This window comes from Schistocerca americana, chromosome 2, assembly GCF_021461395.2.
Source record: "Schistocerca americana isolate TAMUIC-IGC-003095 chromosome 2, iqSchAmer2.1, whole genome shotgun sequence".
NCBI classification, from domain to species: Eukaryota; Metazoa; Arthropoda; class Insecta; order Orthoptera; family Acrididae; genus Schistocerca; species Schistocerca americana.
In genome coordinates, this window is record NC_060120.1 from 26527992 (window position 1) to 26545136 (window position 17145).

The 17145-nt window shown below is 44.0% G+C and overlaps 1 protein-coding gene across 4 annotated transcripts in view; it reads right to left on the reverse strand.

Annotated features, from left to right (window-relative positions):
- Positions 1 to 17145, reverse strand: part of LOC124593729 (ankyrin repeat and fibronectin type-III domain-containing protein 1) — a 720649-nt gene that overhangs the window by 199276 nt on the left and 504228 nt on the right. Inside the window, exon 1 of one of the 4 annotated variants that reach the window (XM_047132054.1) lies at positions 4621 to 4787. The exons of 2 other annotated variants lie outside the window; for them this stretch is intronic. In XM_047132054.1, the coding sequence (XP_046988010.1) occupies positions 4621 to 4651 (31 nt within the window). In that variant the 5' untranslated portion in view covers positions 4652 to 4787. Of the gene's footprint in view, positions 1 to 4620; positions 4795 to 17145 lie in introns of those variants that run through there. One more of the 4 variants, XM_047132057.1, reaches the window with a different exon arrangement.

Consider the following 17145-nt stretch of genomic DNA (forward strand, 5'->3'; position numbering starts at 1 on the left):
TTCCGGCACATAGCTCGCGAGCGGTTGAAGCGGTATTGAATAGCATATTTCATGACAGGTGGATTGGTCGTCGAAGCACCATACCATGGCCCGCACGTTCACCGGATCTGACGTCCCCGGAATTCTTTCTGTGGGGAAAGTTGAAGGATATTTGCTATCGTGATCCACCGACAACGCCTGACAACATGCGTCAGCGCATTGTCAATGCATGCGCGAACATTACGGAAGGCGAACTACTCACTGTTGAGAGGAGTGTCTTTACACGTATTGCCAAATGCATTGAGATTGACGAACATCATTTTGAGCATTTATTGCATTAATGTGGTAGTTACAGGTAATCACGCTGTAACAGCATGCGTTCTCGGAAATGATAAGTTCACAAAGGAACATGTCTCACGTTGGAACAACCGAAATAAGATGTTCAAACGTACCTACGTTCTGTATTTCAATTTAAAAAAACCTACCTGTTACCAACTATTCGTCTAAAATTATGAGCCTTATGTTTGTGACTATTACAGCGCCATCTATCACAAAGCGAAAAAAGTGGTCCAATGAAACATTCATATTTCTTTACTTACTACACGAATATGTAATAAAAATGGGGGTTCCTATTTAAAAAAACTCAGTTGATATCCGTTTGGCCTATGGCAGCGCCATCTAGCGGGCCAACCATAGCGCCATCTGGTTTCCCCCTTCAAGCTAGACAAGTCTCGTTCTTTGTAGTTTTTTCGTTTGACGCTTATTTCGTGAGGTATTTAGCTCGGTCACGATCAATGGACCACCCTGTATAACAAGAAACTAAATTATAAGTCAAGGTAACTTCTATGGATTTGAACATAGTAACTTGTCAAAAGAGAAGACCCTGAGAGGAGACTACAAGGCAGACAGGTAATAGCACTACATAATAACACTATTAACACAGCTAAATGTAGCCTTCAAAATCGGTTCACAAATTTGTTGAAAATGTGAGTGCCCATCAGCGTCTGTTCAGTTGACAGGCTACTATGTAAAGTATCCAAGTACGTATAGCTGTGTATAGAAGTCAGTCTGATTATTAAATTAGCTACTTAGTATTCAATGGAACATGGAATGACCGTGCGGCATTGTCGGCCGAGAGACCCTGTCCTGGGTGTTGGTCGCCTGGTGCAGGTGCATCTGACGCCATTTCGGCGACTTGCGCGTCGACGAAGGCGAGATGGATTTTTTAGAACAACATGAACACAAGTCCCCGAGTGAAGAAAACCTGCGATCCGGCAGGGAATTGAGCCCGGAACTTAGCGAATAAGAGGCAGCGACGTTAACCATTAGACCCCAAGCTACGGAGCAGAAGTCAGTAAGGTATATAAGACACTCTCTCTGGAGTATGGAAAGTAGGATGCGAGGCAGGTACGTGGGGCGATACCTGGATTCTTATTCGGTATGAGCGTCGTCCGCAAAAGACAGGGTCTGAGTTTGAGTCCGGATTCCGAACACAGCTTTACATTACTATCAGCATATTTCATTTTAAACAGTTCATCTGATGATTACTTGATAACAAATGCAAGCTGATAATGGACTGATCTGAGGCTGAAATATAGAGCATTTTACAAGACAGTCACTGTGTGTTCCCAAAGGTAGCATGCCTAGTTTGTGCTACATAGTTTTATTTTCGTTTCTGAAAGGCGTATGTATAGGATGTAAGGTATGTATGTGCTGATATTTTTGTATTGGCACCTTAATATGTATACACGTAAGGGTGTCGCATATTTTTTGGTTGCGTCGAACATCTTCCCACAAATACGATACACTTTACGGCCTTATGTTTTCTGCATGGCCACAAATGCACCACTAAGTCGACTACATCCGTCAGTATAGACTAACCGTTTTGCGTCCACGTGCCCACACTTCAACACCTGACCTGCTGCCCATGTGAAAATCAGGATTAGCGGCTTGCTCTTGCCACGTCTGCTTGGAGGTACTAACCAACCTAAAAACATACTATATGTCAGATAGCTGTAATTATTAGTCTGCAGAGGAAGTAAATTGACAACCTGTATACAGGGCGATTCAAAAGTAACTGTACACGTTTCGTGGGTGCAATGTATGCATCAAAATAAGAGTAAAATGTAAATGAAGTTTTGTCTGAAATTGCTTTATGGTGCATAATTTCATTTGTGATAGGCATATATCATGGGCCACTAGAGGCTTTTGACGTGTCGTGTTCGCCGCATATCGAATGATGTTGCTTTGTACACTCCTCTACACTGCTCGGTTGATTCTGCCACGGGACGCCTGTGTTTATTTGACATGGGTATAGACCGTTGTACAGTATGGCGTTGCTGTAATGTGCCGGCTCTAGACGGACTACGTACATTCATTCTGTCGGTAGTTCATAGACTGCTGTCGTTGCGTACAATACGAAGATGTACTCAAATCGTGAATACGCGGATATACACCTCCATTATGACACAGCAGAAGACAAGGCAAGAGCAGCAAGACGACAGCATATGTAATGTTTACAGATAGACCGTTTCCAAATCATCAGACTTTTTCAGATGTGGACAGGCGTTTAATGGAATACGGCATTCGTAAGGCGCCACGGTTACGTCGCCCTCAACTGGATTGAGGAGGTGTTGAGAACATCCTGGAAATGGTAGATGGAGATGCGACCACCAGTACCCATCCTCTAAGTGGCACTGTATGGGTTCCTCAACCAAATGTATGGCGTTAGCTTCGGAGACATCAATTCCACCCATTTCACATGCACAAGGAGCAGGAGCTGACAAACGTAGACTACCCCAGGCGTTACTCGAGTATTGTGCTGCTGATCCACTGTTCACTTGTCGGGTACTGTGCACGGATGAGAGCCTCTTTCCCCGTGCGGATATCGTGAACGCTCATAAGGTGCACGTGTGGGCATTTGAGAATCCTCGTGCAACTAATATACAAGGATATGAACATCGTTTGGCAGTAATCATCTGGCGTGGTACAGTGGACAATCAGTTTCGCGGACCGCATGTTATTCTACACTGCCTGACTGGCAGAGTGTGTCGAGGTTTTGGAACATCAGTTGAGTGGTCTGTTTCATAATGTCCCGCTCGCTACACGAACCAGCGTATCTTTTATGCACGAACGGTGTCCCTGTACATTTCAGTCGGGAGGCAAGAGAGTATCTCAGTGTTGGTTATCCCGATAAGTGGATAGGTCGTTCAGGACCAATTGCTTACCCCGCCAGATCTCCAGATCTTAACCCCCTGGACTTCTACTTGTGGCGCCGTCTCAAGGAGCTCGTGTATGGTGTTGCAATTGAGAATGTAACACAACTGCACCAGCGAACTGAAAATGGTCGTGGAACTGTACAGAATGTGATGAACAGAGCCCGCAACATTCAAAGAGCGAGGAGACGTCAAGCACATCATTGTCTTCGTCTACATGGACATAATTTTGAACATGTTCTGGGGTAAATGTACAGTTTTAACTGTGTTGAATTTAGGGTCCCTTCGTATGGTTGCTTTCTGAGAAGAATTAATTTTGTGTTGTTTGTGTTTCTCTTGTGACCCCTACTCTGCTGCATAACTCTGAAATAAAGAAATTTCAGAAAATAACTTTATTTAACATTTTATACTTGTTTGGATGCAATAATTACTCCCACGTAGTGTGTACAGCTAGTTAAAACTGTGTGCCGGACCGAGACTCAAACTCAGGACCTTTGCCATTCGCGGGCAAGTGCTCCACCAACTGAGCTACCCAAGCACGACCCACGACCCGTCTTCACAGCTTTAATTCCTCCAGTACCTGGTCTCCTAGCTTCCAAACTTCACAGAAGTTGTTCTGCGAACCATACAAAACTAGCGCTCCTGGAAGAATGGATATTGCGGAGACATGGCTTAGCTACAGCCTGGGGGATACTTCCAGAATGAGATTTTCACTCTGCAGCGGAGTGTGCGCTGCTATGAAACTTCCTGGCGGATTAAAACTGTTTGCCGGACCGGCGCGCACTCCGCTGCAGAGTGAAAATCTCAATCTGGAAGCATCCCCCAGGCTGTGGCTAAGCCAAGTCCCCGCAATATCCATTCTTGCAGAACCGCTAGTTCTGTATGGTTCACGGAAGAGCTTCTGTGGAGTTTGGAAGGTAGGAGACGAGGTACTGGCGGAATTAGAGCTGCGAGGACGGGTCGCGAGTCGTGCTTGGGTAGCTCAAAAATGGTTCAAATGGCTCTGAGCACTATGGGACTTAACATCTATGATCATCAGTCCCCTAGAACTTAGAACAAACCTAACTAACCTAAGGACATCACACAACACCCAGTCATCACGAGGCAGAGAAAATCCCTGATCCCGCCGGGAACCGAACCCGGGATGGGTGCTCAGTCGGTAGAGCACTTGCCTGCGAAAGGCAAAGGTCCCGATTTAATCTGCCAGGAAGTTTCACATCAGCGCACACTCCGCTGCAGAGTGAAAATCTCATTCTATTTACAGCTACTTTTGAATCACCCCGTATTTTCTTTGGAACACTATATTAATTGCTGCGCGGAGAGAAGATAAAAGCCGAGCTTGTTTCAAAATGGTTGCTGTCGGTCTGGATGGCAGTAGTAATAAACAGCGCAACGAGCCGCGACAGCGATCAACAACATCCCGTACTGTGGCTGTGCCTGGGGTGCGCGGCCCACATGGAGTTCCTCCTGTTGTCGGCGGCCCGGCCCTTGACGTGGGCGGCGTCCGGCAGCTTGGGCCACAGGTAGGGCGACGACAGCCTCTTGCTGATGTGCGACGGCAGCGTGCGGAAGCTGCGGCTGTGGGCGGCGTCGCCCAGGCTGTGGTTGTGGTTGCCGCGCAGCACGACCGCCTCGTGCGCCAGCTCCTCCAGCTCGGACAGCGACGACGAGCGGCGCACGGCGGAGCGCTGCGGCGGCGCCGCCTCCCGCGCCGCCCCCGCGTGGCGGCGCTGGCGCAGCTGCTGCTGCTCGCTGAGCAGGCCCAGCACGGACACGACCTTGGGCGGCGGGGGCGGCTGCGCGCTCAGCAGCTTCTCGGCGCACGCGTCCGGGGGCGGCGTGCGCAGCACGGGCACGCGGACCGCCTGCGGGGGCGGCGCCGGGGGCGGCGCCGCGTCCGTCTTGAAGCGGAGGCGCAGCAGCCGCGCGCGCCGCAGCGACGCACTCAGCCCCGAGTTCCGCTTGCGCTGCGAGAGCTCCATCTCAGGCGCGCGGTGAAGTCGTCAGCCGTTGTCGTAGGTCCGGCACGCGCTCATAGTCTCCGCTTCTTCACTCGTCGCGCGTACGAACGAAACCACTGTGCGAGGACGTCGAACTCGAATTCCCGTTTACTTGCACTCTCTTATCACGTCAACGTTATCACTCGACGCACAAAGTCGCTTACAACAATCCGACAGCAGATGCGGAGAACAGTTTAACGAAAACCTAAAGAAGAACAGACAAACTCAAAGTAACTCAACGAGGGAAGCAGATACAATATACAGGGTAAAATTACTAAATAAGCAGCAACCAGTCGCAAAATCATGTTTTATTTATTTACTTTTGCAAATCGATTTCAACTGAATAACAGCCATCATCGGTGCTTTCAACGTATACGGTCCCTGAGTAGTAACACTCTGGCTGTTATTCAGTTGAAATCGATTTGCAAAAGTAAATAAAGAAAACATGATTTTGCGACTGGTTGCTGCTTATTTAGTAATTTTATGGTTTACGGTCGCTGCACAACTTGGGAACCGTATGGAGCCTACCATTCAGATATACAGGGTAAACTAGAACTCCACCGACAAACTTTCAGAAGTGATAATATGGAGAAATGAGAAAAGAATGTCTAGTAAGCACGGGATCTAAAATGCGTACGTTAATAACTATAAGCATTTGTTCACCTCCTTCATTGAATAAGTGCTCATAGATCTCAAGGGAAGCAGTTAAGAACGCATGCTTACATCTACATCATACGCCACACGCCACCTAATGTGTAGCGTAGATTACTCTTCTGGCACCACTGATCCCCCCCCCCTCCTCCCCCGTCCCTGTTCCACTCGCGAATAGAGCACGGCAAGAATGACTGTGGGTAAGCCTCTGTACTGGCTCTAATTTCTCGGATTTTCTCGTCGCCGTCATTTCGCGAGATGTATGTGGAATGAAGTACTATGTTGTCCGACTCTTCCCGGAAACTACTCCCTCAAAATTTAAAGAATAAACCTCACACTGTTGCACAACGCCTCTCTTGTAACGTCTGCCACAGGAGAATGTTGAGAATCTCTGTAACAACTCTCGCACCTTCCTGTGACGAAAGGCGCTGCTCTCCGTTGGATATTCTGTTTCTTCTATCAGTCCCACCTGGTAACGATCCCACACTGATGATGATGATGTTGGTTTCCGGGGCGCTCAACATCGTGATCCTCAGCGCCCGTATAATTTCCAAATCTTTCCATTTCCAGTCTCGGCACTTCTCGAATGATGATGAGGACAACACAGGCACACAGTCTCCGGGCGGAGAACCCCACACTAATCAACAGTATTCAAGAAACTGTTGAAAAAACGCCATACAAGCCACTTCGTCCGTGGATGAGTTGGATAATTTACTGAACTTTTCTTCTTGTTGGGCCCATACTAGCTCCTCCCAAAATATGCAAAGACCCAGAAGAAGGCCGCTGCAACCGTGGCCGAAATGTTGGTTTTTTTCTGCAGCAGCAGTAGTTTTATACATTATGACGCGGTACCATACCCAGAAAACTTTTATGTCGAAAGTAGATGAGGTGTGTTTCACAGTATCGAAGATGAACAAGTGCAAGTATGCGTTTTAGACCCCATGTTTACTGGACTTTTTTTCTTTTTTTGGAGCGTATGACCACCTCTGCAAGTTTGTCGGTGGAGTTCTGGTTCACCCTGTGGATTATATACGACTGCTTTCTGTCAAATTAGGTCTTCTTCAGATTTAGGACTAAAAAACAGAGAACTATTGCTATCACGACGTCAGCTGGTGTACATAGTGAGTTGTAACAGCGCTACAGTAATTCGAAGCCAATCTTAAAAGTGAAAATTGTGATTAACCTCCTGACATTAAAATTCATTATACTGAGTCAAATTGTGTACTCAGGTTCGTAACTGCTGATAGTAAAGATGGACATTACTAAGGAAGGGCACGCTCTGTTCTGTAGGATTTCCCAGAAGTAGCAACTCTAAACTGTAAGATGTGACAATGTGTAAAGTTGTAAAGGGCGACAACGAAAACTGGACCTGAAATAATGTGCTAAACACGCTTTATTATCTATCAAAAGGTACTCTTCAGAATGTTGAACAGCCGTTTTATAATGTTGAGATGCATAAGCTTACACCCATCTTAACTTTATACAACGGCTGTTCAACGATCTGAAGAGTACCTTTGATGGATAGTAAAGCGTGTTTACCGAGATCTAGTGTCTACAAGGTGATTATTATTATTAACGTTTAAAAACCCTGAAGCGACTTTATATGATGCTGAGACATGTGGTCTAATATCAGACACGTGGGAACGTAAATGTCGGAAAAGTGGATGAAAATGTTGAACGTGTGACGTCACCAGGCGACGTGCACTGCACGTTCAGCGGTTGGACTTGTGGATCATACGGTCGCCGGTGTGGGGCAGTGCTACACATCGCTCCGCTAGGCTTCGTTCTTTCATTAACCGATGTGATACGGTAGCTATCGCGGCAGTGGTAATACAATACTACAACGAATCGGTTTACATTTAACGACCTTGCCGATATGCAGCTCTATTGTGGCGCTGCTAATTCCAATACGCTTGCAATAAGATGGATTTACGCAGATCCTTTCTCACAGCTTCTTTTACCTTCTCGTGTATCGTTTGGTACTGCGGATCATCGAATGCGTGAAACAGGGATCATGCGCGTAAGTAATTACTGAAGGCGGAAAAATGCATTGAGGGAAGGTAATACAGTGTTCAGACAGGCTGTGTTCTGAAGTCTAGGGTAATTATCAGACAAGATCTAACGTGTGAAATAATTTCTACGTTGTTAATAATTGTTTTATGGGTTTTTATGTTAAGAATCAAGAAGTATGTTTTGCAAATACGTACAGTAGCTTAAAACCTTGTTTCGAGAGTTTAAATGTAGAAGTCACTACAGCTTCCCCACTCATACTGTATTTGAAGCTGCTCCCGTCGCTTGTATATGTTTATCATTAATTTCAATCTTACATGGTCTCGGACGTACCAGTATAAGAGACCAAATGGAGGGAGCTGCTTTGGCGCGATACAACAGGACCCTGATACGGAAACGAGTACACGGCAAGTCGCTGGCCAGTGGGGTTGTCAACGGTGTGGCGTGCGTGGAACGGAAAGGCTTAAAAGCCTACAACAAGGCTAAAATGCACAAAATGTACGGAACGGATTGTGCGCCTCGTACTGAATTTAGTGAATGGTTTCGTGCGCGATAGCAAGAGGACACTACTTTTACTTCTGTTGTTATCTTTACCGATAAAGTGACATTTAATGAAGAAGCAGTGTTTAGAAAAGGAGTGAGGCACGGTTGTAGCCTCTCTCCCGATGTTATTCAATCTGTATATTGAGCAAGCAGTAAAGGAAACAAAAGAAAAATTCGGAGTAGGAATTAAAACCCATGGTGAAGAAATAAAAACTTTAAGATTCGCCGATGACATTGTAATTCTGTCACAGACAGCAAAGGACTTGGAAGAGCAGTTGAACGGAATTGACACGTGTCTTGAAAGGAGGATATAAGATGAACATCAACAAAAGCAAAACGAGGATAAAGGAATATAGTCGGCCGGCCAGTATGGCCAAGCGGTTCTAGGCGCTACAGTTTGGAACCGCGTGACCGCTACGGTCGCAGGTTCGAATCCTGCCTCGGGCATGGATGTGTGTGATGTCCTTAGGTTAGTTAGGTTTAAGTAGTTCTAAGTTCTAGGGGACTGATGACCTCAGATGTTGAGTCCCATGGTGCTCAGAGACATTTTTTGGAATATAGTCGAGTTAACTCGGGTGATGTTGAGGGAATTAGATTAGGAAATGAGACACTTGAAGTAGTAAAGGATTTTTGCTATTTGGGAAGCAAAATAACTGATGATGGTCGAAGTAGAGAGGATATAAAATGTAGACTGTCAATGGCAAGGAAAGTGTTTCTGAAGAAGAGAAAATTGTTAACATCGAGTATAGATTTAAGCGTCAGGAAGTCGTTTCTGAAAGTATTTCTATGGAGTGTAGCCATGTATGGAAGTGAAACATGGACGATAAATAGTTTGGACAAGAAGAGAATAGAAGCTTTCGAAATGTGGTGCTGCAGAAGAATGCTGAAGATTAGATGGGTAGGTCACATAACTAATGAGGAGGTATTGAATAGAATTGGGGAGAGGAGGAGCTAGTGGCACAACTTGACTAGAGGAAGGGGTCGGTTGGTGGGACATGTTCTGAAGCATCAAGGCATCACCAATTTAGTATTGGAGGGCAGCGTGGAGGATAAATGTCGTAGAGGGAGGCCAAGACATGAATACATTAAGCAGATTCAGAAGGATGTTGGCTGCAGTACGTACTGGGAGATGAAGCAGCTTGCACAGGATAGAGTAGTATGGAGAGCTGCACCAAACCAGTCTCAGGACTGAAGACCACAACAACAACAACAATGAAGAAGGAATCTTAAATACCAAAAGTAACATTTATTGGTCCGATGCTAACCCCCATAAAATGTATGAGCACGGCTGGAAAGACAAATTTAAGATTAATACATGGGCGGGAATTTTGGGCAGCCAAATAATATGAACGAACAGGTTACCTGATAAAGCAAATGACCCTAATTACTCACTCTTTTAAGGAAGGTTCTGCTAGAGCTACTTGAAGATGTTTCTCTGAAAGTAAGAGAAAACATGTGGCTACATCAGGATAGAGCTCCCCCGCACTATGCCATCGCATCAAGAAACTGCTTAAACCAGGTGTATCCAGGTAGGTGGATTGGGAAATGCGGGCCAGTCTAGATACCAGCAAGATCCCCGAATTTAAACCCACATTTATTTTTATTTATTTATTTATTTATTTTTTGTGGTTGATGTGAAGCAGATAGTTTACAGCACACCAGCAGTGTCCCAAATGAACTAACAGCCCGCGTAGCCAAATGACCGCTGTAGAGATCGAAAATACGGAGGGTGTTTTCGAGCGCGTGCTTGAAGGGATGACAGAGCGAAGCAGTACTTGTACTCAAGCACACAATACAAATTTCAAACACCTTTTAAATGTGATCTGTTGTAAACGTAGAAGTTACAGAATTATTGTCCTAGCTGTACTCAAGTAAATGTTGTTTTGTTTTGTGTTTCTTTCCTTTTGCCCTACTTTTTTTATCTTATCTCAATGCAAACACATAATTGTCTAACCGAATGGAAAAAAGTACTGCCTCCAAGACGCAAGACTCGAACCCTGAGCCCCACGCGCTGAAGTCGTGCATGTGGTTTGGAAGGACGTGTGACAGACCAATGGGCTCAAGCGCTGCACGTGACGTCACACGGTCAACATTTATCATCCCCCTTTAGGGTACTTCCTGACATTTGTGACCTATGTCTTACATGAAATTACTTACCTTAGCGACGAGTATGTTGCATCGTGGGTTTTTAAACGCTAATAAGAATCACCCAGTATATAGGCTGAACGGGGTTTCATCTCACGAAAAGAAAAACTGACGATTAAGATGTTCCTGCACAAATTCGTTCAGAAGCATCTAGTAGAACTGAAAAGCGTAAACTGGTCCAGATATTCAGAGCCACGTATAACAGCAAATTAGTGAGGGTGAAGATGCACGTCTTTTTCATAATGTTCTGACACAACGATACTTTGATTGTACAGCTAAAATTGTTACGATTTTGTCAAAATTTTCTACGTTTACTTTTGGCGTTATCACTATTTTCTAACGTTACGCTTAATTTCGGATCTAATTTTTTATTTGTATCAGACTGCCGCGAAAATTTGAAAACAGTTTTTGACCCAGTTTTTCTGCAGCCCTTTACCTCTAGAGTGCAACGTCTTGGCTAATACAAAAACCTACCTCACAGGAAACGTGCGCTGATTTCAGAAGATCTATCGTTACTATCCGTGAATGTGATACTGACTTTCAACAATCATAGTTCCGAGGGATTTTCACAAAACTGTTGACTTTGCGTACCTACAAAGCAGCGTTAACATACAGCAAAAGTATACAATCTGCTACAAAATTTGATTGGTCCTTGTTATCATAATTATGTTATGGGAGATTTACTTACTACTGCATTAGAGAGGAAGCCTCCAAGTTCTTGACAAATGGGAAGCTCTCAATTTTACTTCAGTACATAACTGCAATAATACAGTCTTTTGTTACAACTGTTCCCAAACACTAACTTCGAAAAGAAAAAAATCATTTAATTTCAAATCTGACTGCGAGAACCAGAAACAACATAACTATCCGAGGAATAAATCTACTGACAAAATATTTGTACCAGTTCTCTTATGTATCTTAGAGACAGTCAGTGGTGTTCTTACTTTCAGTACTTTAGTTTCAACGACGGACACAGCCAACGAAATTTTTTGAATGGTAACAACATCATGCTCGTACACTTCTAAGTGGTATGATACGTCACTGTCGTTTTTAATTTTAAAGTCTGCTACATTTTAGCAAAGTACGTCTAGATAAACATTTGCTAGGTTTTAATATATTTACTTAAAAAGGGCTATACACTCCATAAATGCCGCGCACAGGTTACTACAAAATAAAAGAATATTTTAATGCAACCAACAATAGCCAGTACTTGTTATCATTTCTTACTTTCCGACTAAACACCTCGCAGCGGTACTGCAAAGAACGGAATATTACTCACTTTCACTTTATTTTTATTTATTATTGGGTTTCTCAAGCCGGTAACACTGAACAGGGAAAAAGGACGTTTCTAACGTCATATCGCTAGTGGAAAATCCGGGGAAGCTGTGCCGACGCGTGAGGACTAGTTCCTCGTTCTGCGTAGTGTTTTCGGGTGATGCAAGAAGCGCGGCCCCACCGCATGATCTTTCCACAGAAGTAGTGCGTCTGCTGTCCTAAGAGCGGGTTGCTATTGGCAGCGCGCGACGGCAAACGCAACTCCACGTCCCCCCTTTCAGTCGGGTCGTCATTTGAACGCAGTTTCCACTTCCGCTGTGTTTTGGTTGTGTTGGCGTCTGTGCCAGGAAATATGCACAATACAGCAGCTGGCAGCTTAATATATTTCCTAATGCTAACCACGAAAGATGGAGAAACAATCTGGAGAGGACTGCGTCAGAACAAGTACAATGCAGAAGATGTTCGTGCTCCCTAGTACCGCTCAAAATGTCGATTTCCCCCTCAGTCAGTAAAAGAAGTAATCAACTGTTAGCAAAGGAAGTAATCAAGGAACATTAGTCGAAAATTATGTGTCAGTCCGTCAGCTGCTATAAATACAGGGTGACAATTATTGAACTACATGAAATAAAATCGTAATAACTTCTGAACGGTTTGCGTTAGGGCGTTCCAACTGCACGTTTGGTCGAGGGGCATGATGGGAATTAGTATGCGCATGGCCGGCCGCGGTGGTCTCGCGGTTTTAGGCGCGCAGTCCGGAACCGTGTGACTGCTACGCTCGCAGGTTCGAATCCTGCCTCGGGCATGGATGTGTGTGATGTCCTTAGGTTAGTTAGGTTTAAGTAGTTCTAAGTTCTAGGGGACTGATGACCACAGCTGTTAAGTCCCATAGTGCTCAGAGCCATTTGAACCATTTTTAGTATGCGCATGCTCATTGTTGTCGGCCATTTGCACGTGGAAATATCTGGTTATAGCGCTGGTGAAAGCCTACTATGCGAGCAGTAACTTCGGTCAAAGGAAATCTGCGACCGAAAATTTGGAAATTTGTGGTAAAGTCTTATGGGACGAAACTGCCGAGGTCATTGGTCCCTCAGCTTACACACTATTTAGTCTAACTTAAACTAACTTACGCTACGGACAATATACACACCCATGCCCGAGGGAGGACTCGAACCTCCGACGGGGGGAGCCTCACGGACCGTGACAAGGCGCCCAAGACCGCGCGGCTACCACGAACGGCTATTTGCGACCGACTTCAAGCTGAAGACAAACGGTCCAAGTGTCCCAACAATCAAGAATTTGATTCGCAACTTTGAGAGAACGGGTGGTGTTCGTAATAACAGCGCTGGCAACGTCGCCTGAAAACATCGAAAAGACACGCGCTCTGTTCCAAACCAGCGCTAGAAAACTGATCAGACGAGCTGCACAACACATGAGAATCAACCGGCAGACACTGCAACAAACTGTTGTTGAATACCTGCATATCTTCCCACACAAAATTCAAAGTCATCAGCTATTAAACCCCAGGGCCATGGAACAGTACTTGTGTTTCGCCAACACTATTCTCCACATAATTGACGAACAGGACTTCGATGTGAATATGGTTGTTTTAGCGACGAAGTCCACTTTCATTTCTATGGGTTCGTCAATAAGCAAAATGTCGCATTTGGGGACTGAAAATCCGCATTTCGTGATCGAGAAGTCTCTTCATCCTCAACGGGTGACTGTGTGGTGTGCAGTGTCCAGTACGGAATAATCGACGGAATATTCCTTAATGGCACGGTGAGTACCAAACGGTACATGAAGGTATTACAAGATGTTTTTATCCCCATTATCCAAAGTGACCCTGATTTCGACAAGATGTGGTTCATGCAAGACGGTGCTCGACCTCATCGAAGCCCGAGAGTGTCTGATGTCCTGGAGGAGCGCTTTGGGGACCGCATTCTGGCTCTGGGGTACCCAGGGGCCACTGGCATGAGCCTCGATTTGCCGCCATATTCTCCGGATCTGAACACATACGACTCCTTTTGTGGGGCTATATTAAAGGCAAGGTGTACAGCAATAACGCCAAAACCATTGTTGAACTGGAAACAGGCATTCAGGAGGTCATTGACAACATCGATGTTCCGACACTTCAGCGGGTCAAGCAGAATTTCGCTATCCGTCTGCGCCACACCATCGCCAATAACGGCAGGCATGTCGAACATGTCACACAACCCAAATACGAATATCTGCAGTGACGATAACGTATTGAATAAAGTATGTGCATGCCGTAGTTTGAAACTGATTTACGTTTTTTTCATGTAGTTCAATAATTGTCACCCTGTACGTTTGTAGGGTTCTGTGCCTTAATCTATAACAACGGAACCCTTATAAAATTGCTCCGTTGTCCGCATGTCTGCCTGTTTGTCCATCTGTCCGACTGTTAATAACACTTTCTCTCTGGAGTGGATAGACGTATCAAGTCAAAATTTATGTCGCATATTAAGATGTAAGGTCCCATGGCGGTGTAAAATTGTTAAGCTTCTAATTCACTTCAGTTAAAAGGTACGGCTATTTATGTCACACATTTTGATACTTGAAAACTTATTCAGTAAAACCTATAGGGTGCTGTCCGTAGACCTAGAATCATGAAATTTGGCAAGAAGCAATGTTTCACAGTACAAGTAAAGGAAAAATACGATAATTGTTAATTTGTAATTACATAACACGAAAAAACATTTTTTGTCACTTTTTTATCCGTCATACGTTTGTCTGTCCGCCTGTTAACACCTTTTTTTCTCTGGAACAGTTTGGCGTATCAAGTTCACATTTATGCCACATAGTAAGATATATGGACCCTTGGCGGCATAAAATTGTAATCGTCCGAGTCAACGCAATCAAAAGGTACGGCCATTTATGCGACATATTTTGACTCCGAAAAACTCACTTATCAATACCTATAGGGTGCTTCCCATTCCCTTAAAATCATAAAATTTGGCAAAAAGTAAGGTTTCACAGTACAAGTAAAGTAAAAAATCTGAAACTTCTTAAATTGTAATTATATCACAAAAAAATCCTTTGCCTTTTGAACATGCGTTGCATTCATCATCCGTCAAAAGTTTAACAGATAACATTACTGCATGCAAACATATAATGTCAGTTGCAATCATATTTTAGTAAGTAAGTAATTTTTCTTTATTAAATCTTCTCTCTCTACATGTATAAAAGTGATGGCCCCTGTTCGTTTCTTTTTGTATGTCCGGGCTAGTCTGAGGAACTACTGTAGAGAGCCTGATACGGTCTGTGAATTTCCGGGCCCAATACGTCGCCAGTATCGACTTCGATAACAGGCAAAAATCGTTGAGATTCTCGAGTCCCAGGATGGATGAACTGTACAGACGTTTTGTACAGAACCTTAATTGCCCGAGTTCTGCTCGCACTTGGCCAATTATTTTTTTATTGCGACCAGCTACAGTTGTTGCTAATCATTAGGCATCTGATTACAGACACCAAACTTTTGTAGAAATATGACATATCAGTTGATGTGCTGACGCTTTCAGTACCATTAACAGGGAGCAAGGAATTAATCAGCGTGGACTTGGATTTGATTGCATCCTCTGCCGAGTTGTACAGGGTTATTCACACGTAACTTCACGGTTTCACAAGAGGATTGGGCGAAAACTACAAGATATGTGGAAAAAATGACATATATTATTGACAAGACCATTTCTCTAATTTTCGATTCGTAAAACGCGCTGTGTCTTAGATGCAGTAGTGGATGGGGAGGGGGTAGGGGGTAGGAGAGCCTCAACGAATAAAAAAATTATCCGCTCCGTATTTTTTGCCTCGAATTATTTCGCGCCTACAGATAGGCAACCCAATTATCAGATTTGGAAAATGGGCCGCTGTCACGACGTCGCGGGCAATTTTCATCAGCGACTTCAGTGAATTACACGCACGTTTTGACGTTCGTTGCTTCACAAACAGTGACCACATTGACCCCGTGTGAGTTAAAAACTCGCAGAGTTGCTCTATCCACCTGTCTGTGTCTCCTCTGTATGTTTTTGAGTTTTGGTGCAGTCATCTTCTGAAACGCTGGACGCACTTATGAATAACCCTGTATGATGGCGGTTACGTGGTGATACACATGAATGCCAGGTTATCATAGAGGGACCAGAAGAAGGTGCTTTGTAGCGCTGAAACCGGCAACAAATAAGGCAAGATTTTAAAATACATCTGATGGATTCATTGCAGTGATATGCACAAAAACTGCATGCATGACGTTTAACCCTCCTGCGTCTGCGATTCCAAATGGCATCATTAAGTATTCCCAGCTTTTTTGAGCTTCCCAATGTTTCAATGATGCCGTTTGGTATCGATTCACGTAGTTCCAAGTTTGGCCAACAGATCACAGTGGCGTTTGCTTTCATGACCCGCGCCGTTTATTTGAAGTTCAGAACAGAGAAGTGTCGTGAATTGTGCTACTGCATTTGTGAGTGAACAATAACTGTTGTGTTTAGTTTTATTCTGCGTATATTGAAATTCTTGGTTATGGAATCAACTTTACGTAGTTCCTCAAGGGAAAGAAATGCGGTAAGTTTACAATACAGTTATGTACTCCTTTTTGAGTAATTATTATATAATTTCTAATGATGCCATTTGGTACCATTATTTTATTTATTAATCAATAGCGTCAAAAGAATTTTTGCAATGGATATGGCATATGTGCAACATATACAGTAAATATTCATCACAAAAAAATTTTCTCCAATTTTTTTCTAAATGTGACGCACAAAGGGTTAAATTTATTACTTTTGTGCTATTAAGTCTATTCGCAACAAACATCGCATACAGTATCCATATACGCTGCTAAATGCACCTACGAAATTATATCAGGGTACCGGGCATACTTCATGAGATATAACGTCATAAACCCAGAGACGCGTGAAAAAATGCCTCGTCATGCATTACGTTTTAATCCAATCATTCTTTAGGCTACTATACATTCCTGCAATCGAGTCAGCTTGAGGAAATCTTTGACACCTGCCAGCGCTTTTGAGAGCTATCAAGTGCCAAGCATAAACGGCTGAAGGCGAACAATAGTCGTCTACAGTGCTGTGAAGAGGCGTTGCCATACAGACGTTTACAAAATCTCGCTGCAGACACGCGAAACAGCTTTATTTACTTATGTTTAAATGATGCATACTTCTTTGTACGACCGTTTCATAATTTCAAAGGTATTTTCACAAATACACGGAAACGAAATAAAAAAAATGTTTAAATGTGTGTGAAATCTTATGGGACTTAACTGCTAAGGTCATCAGTCCCTAAGCTTACACACTACTTAA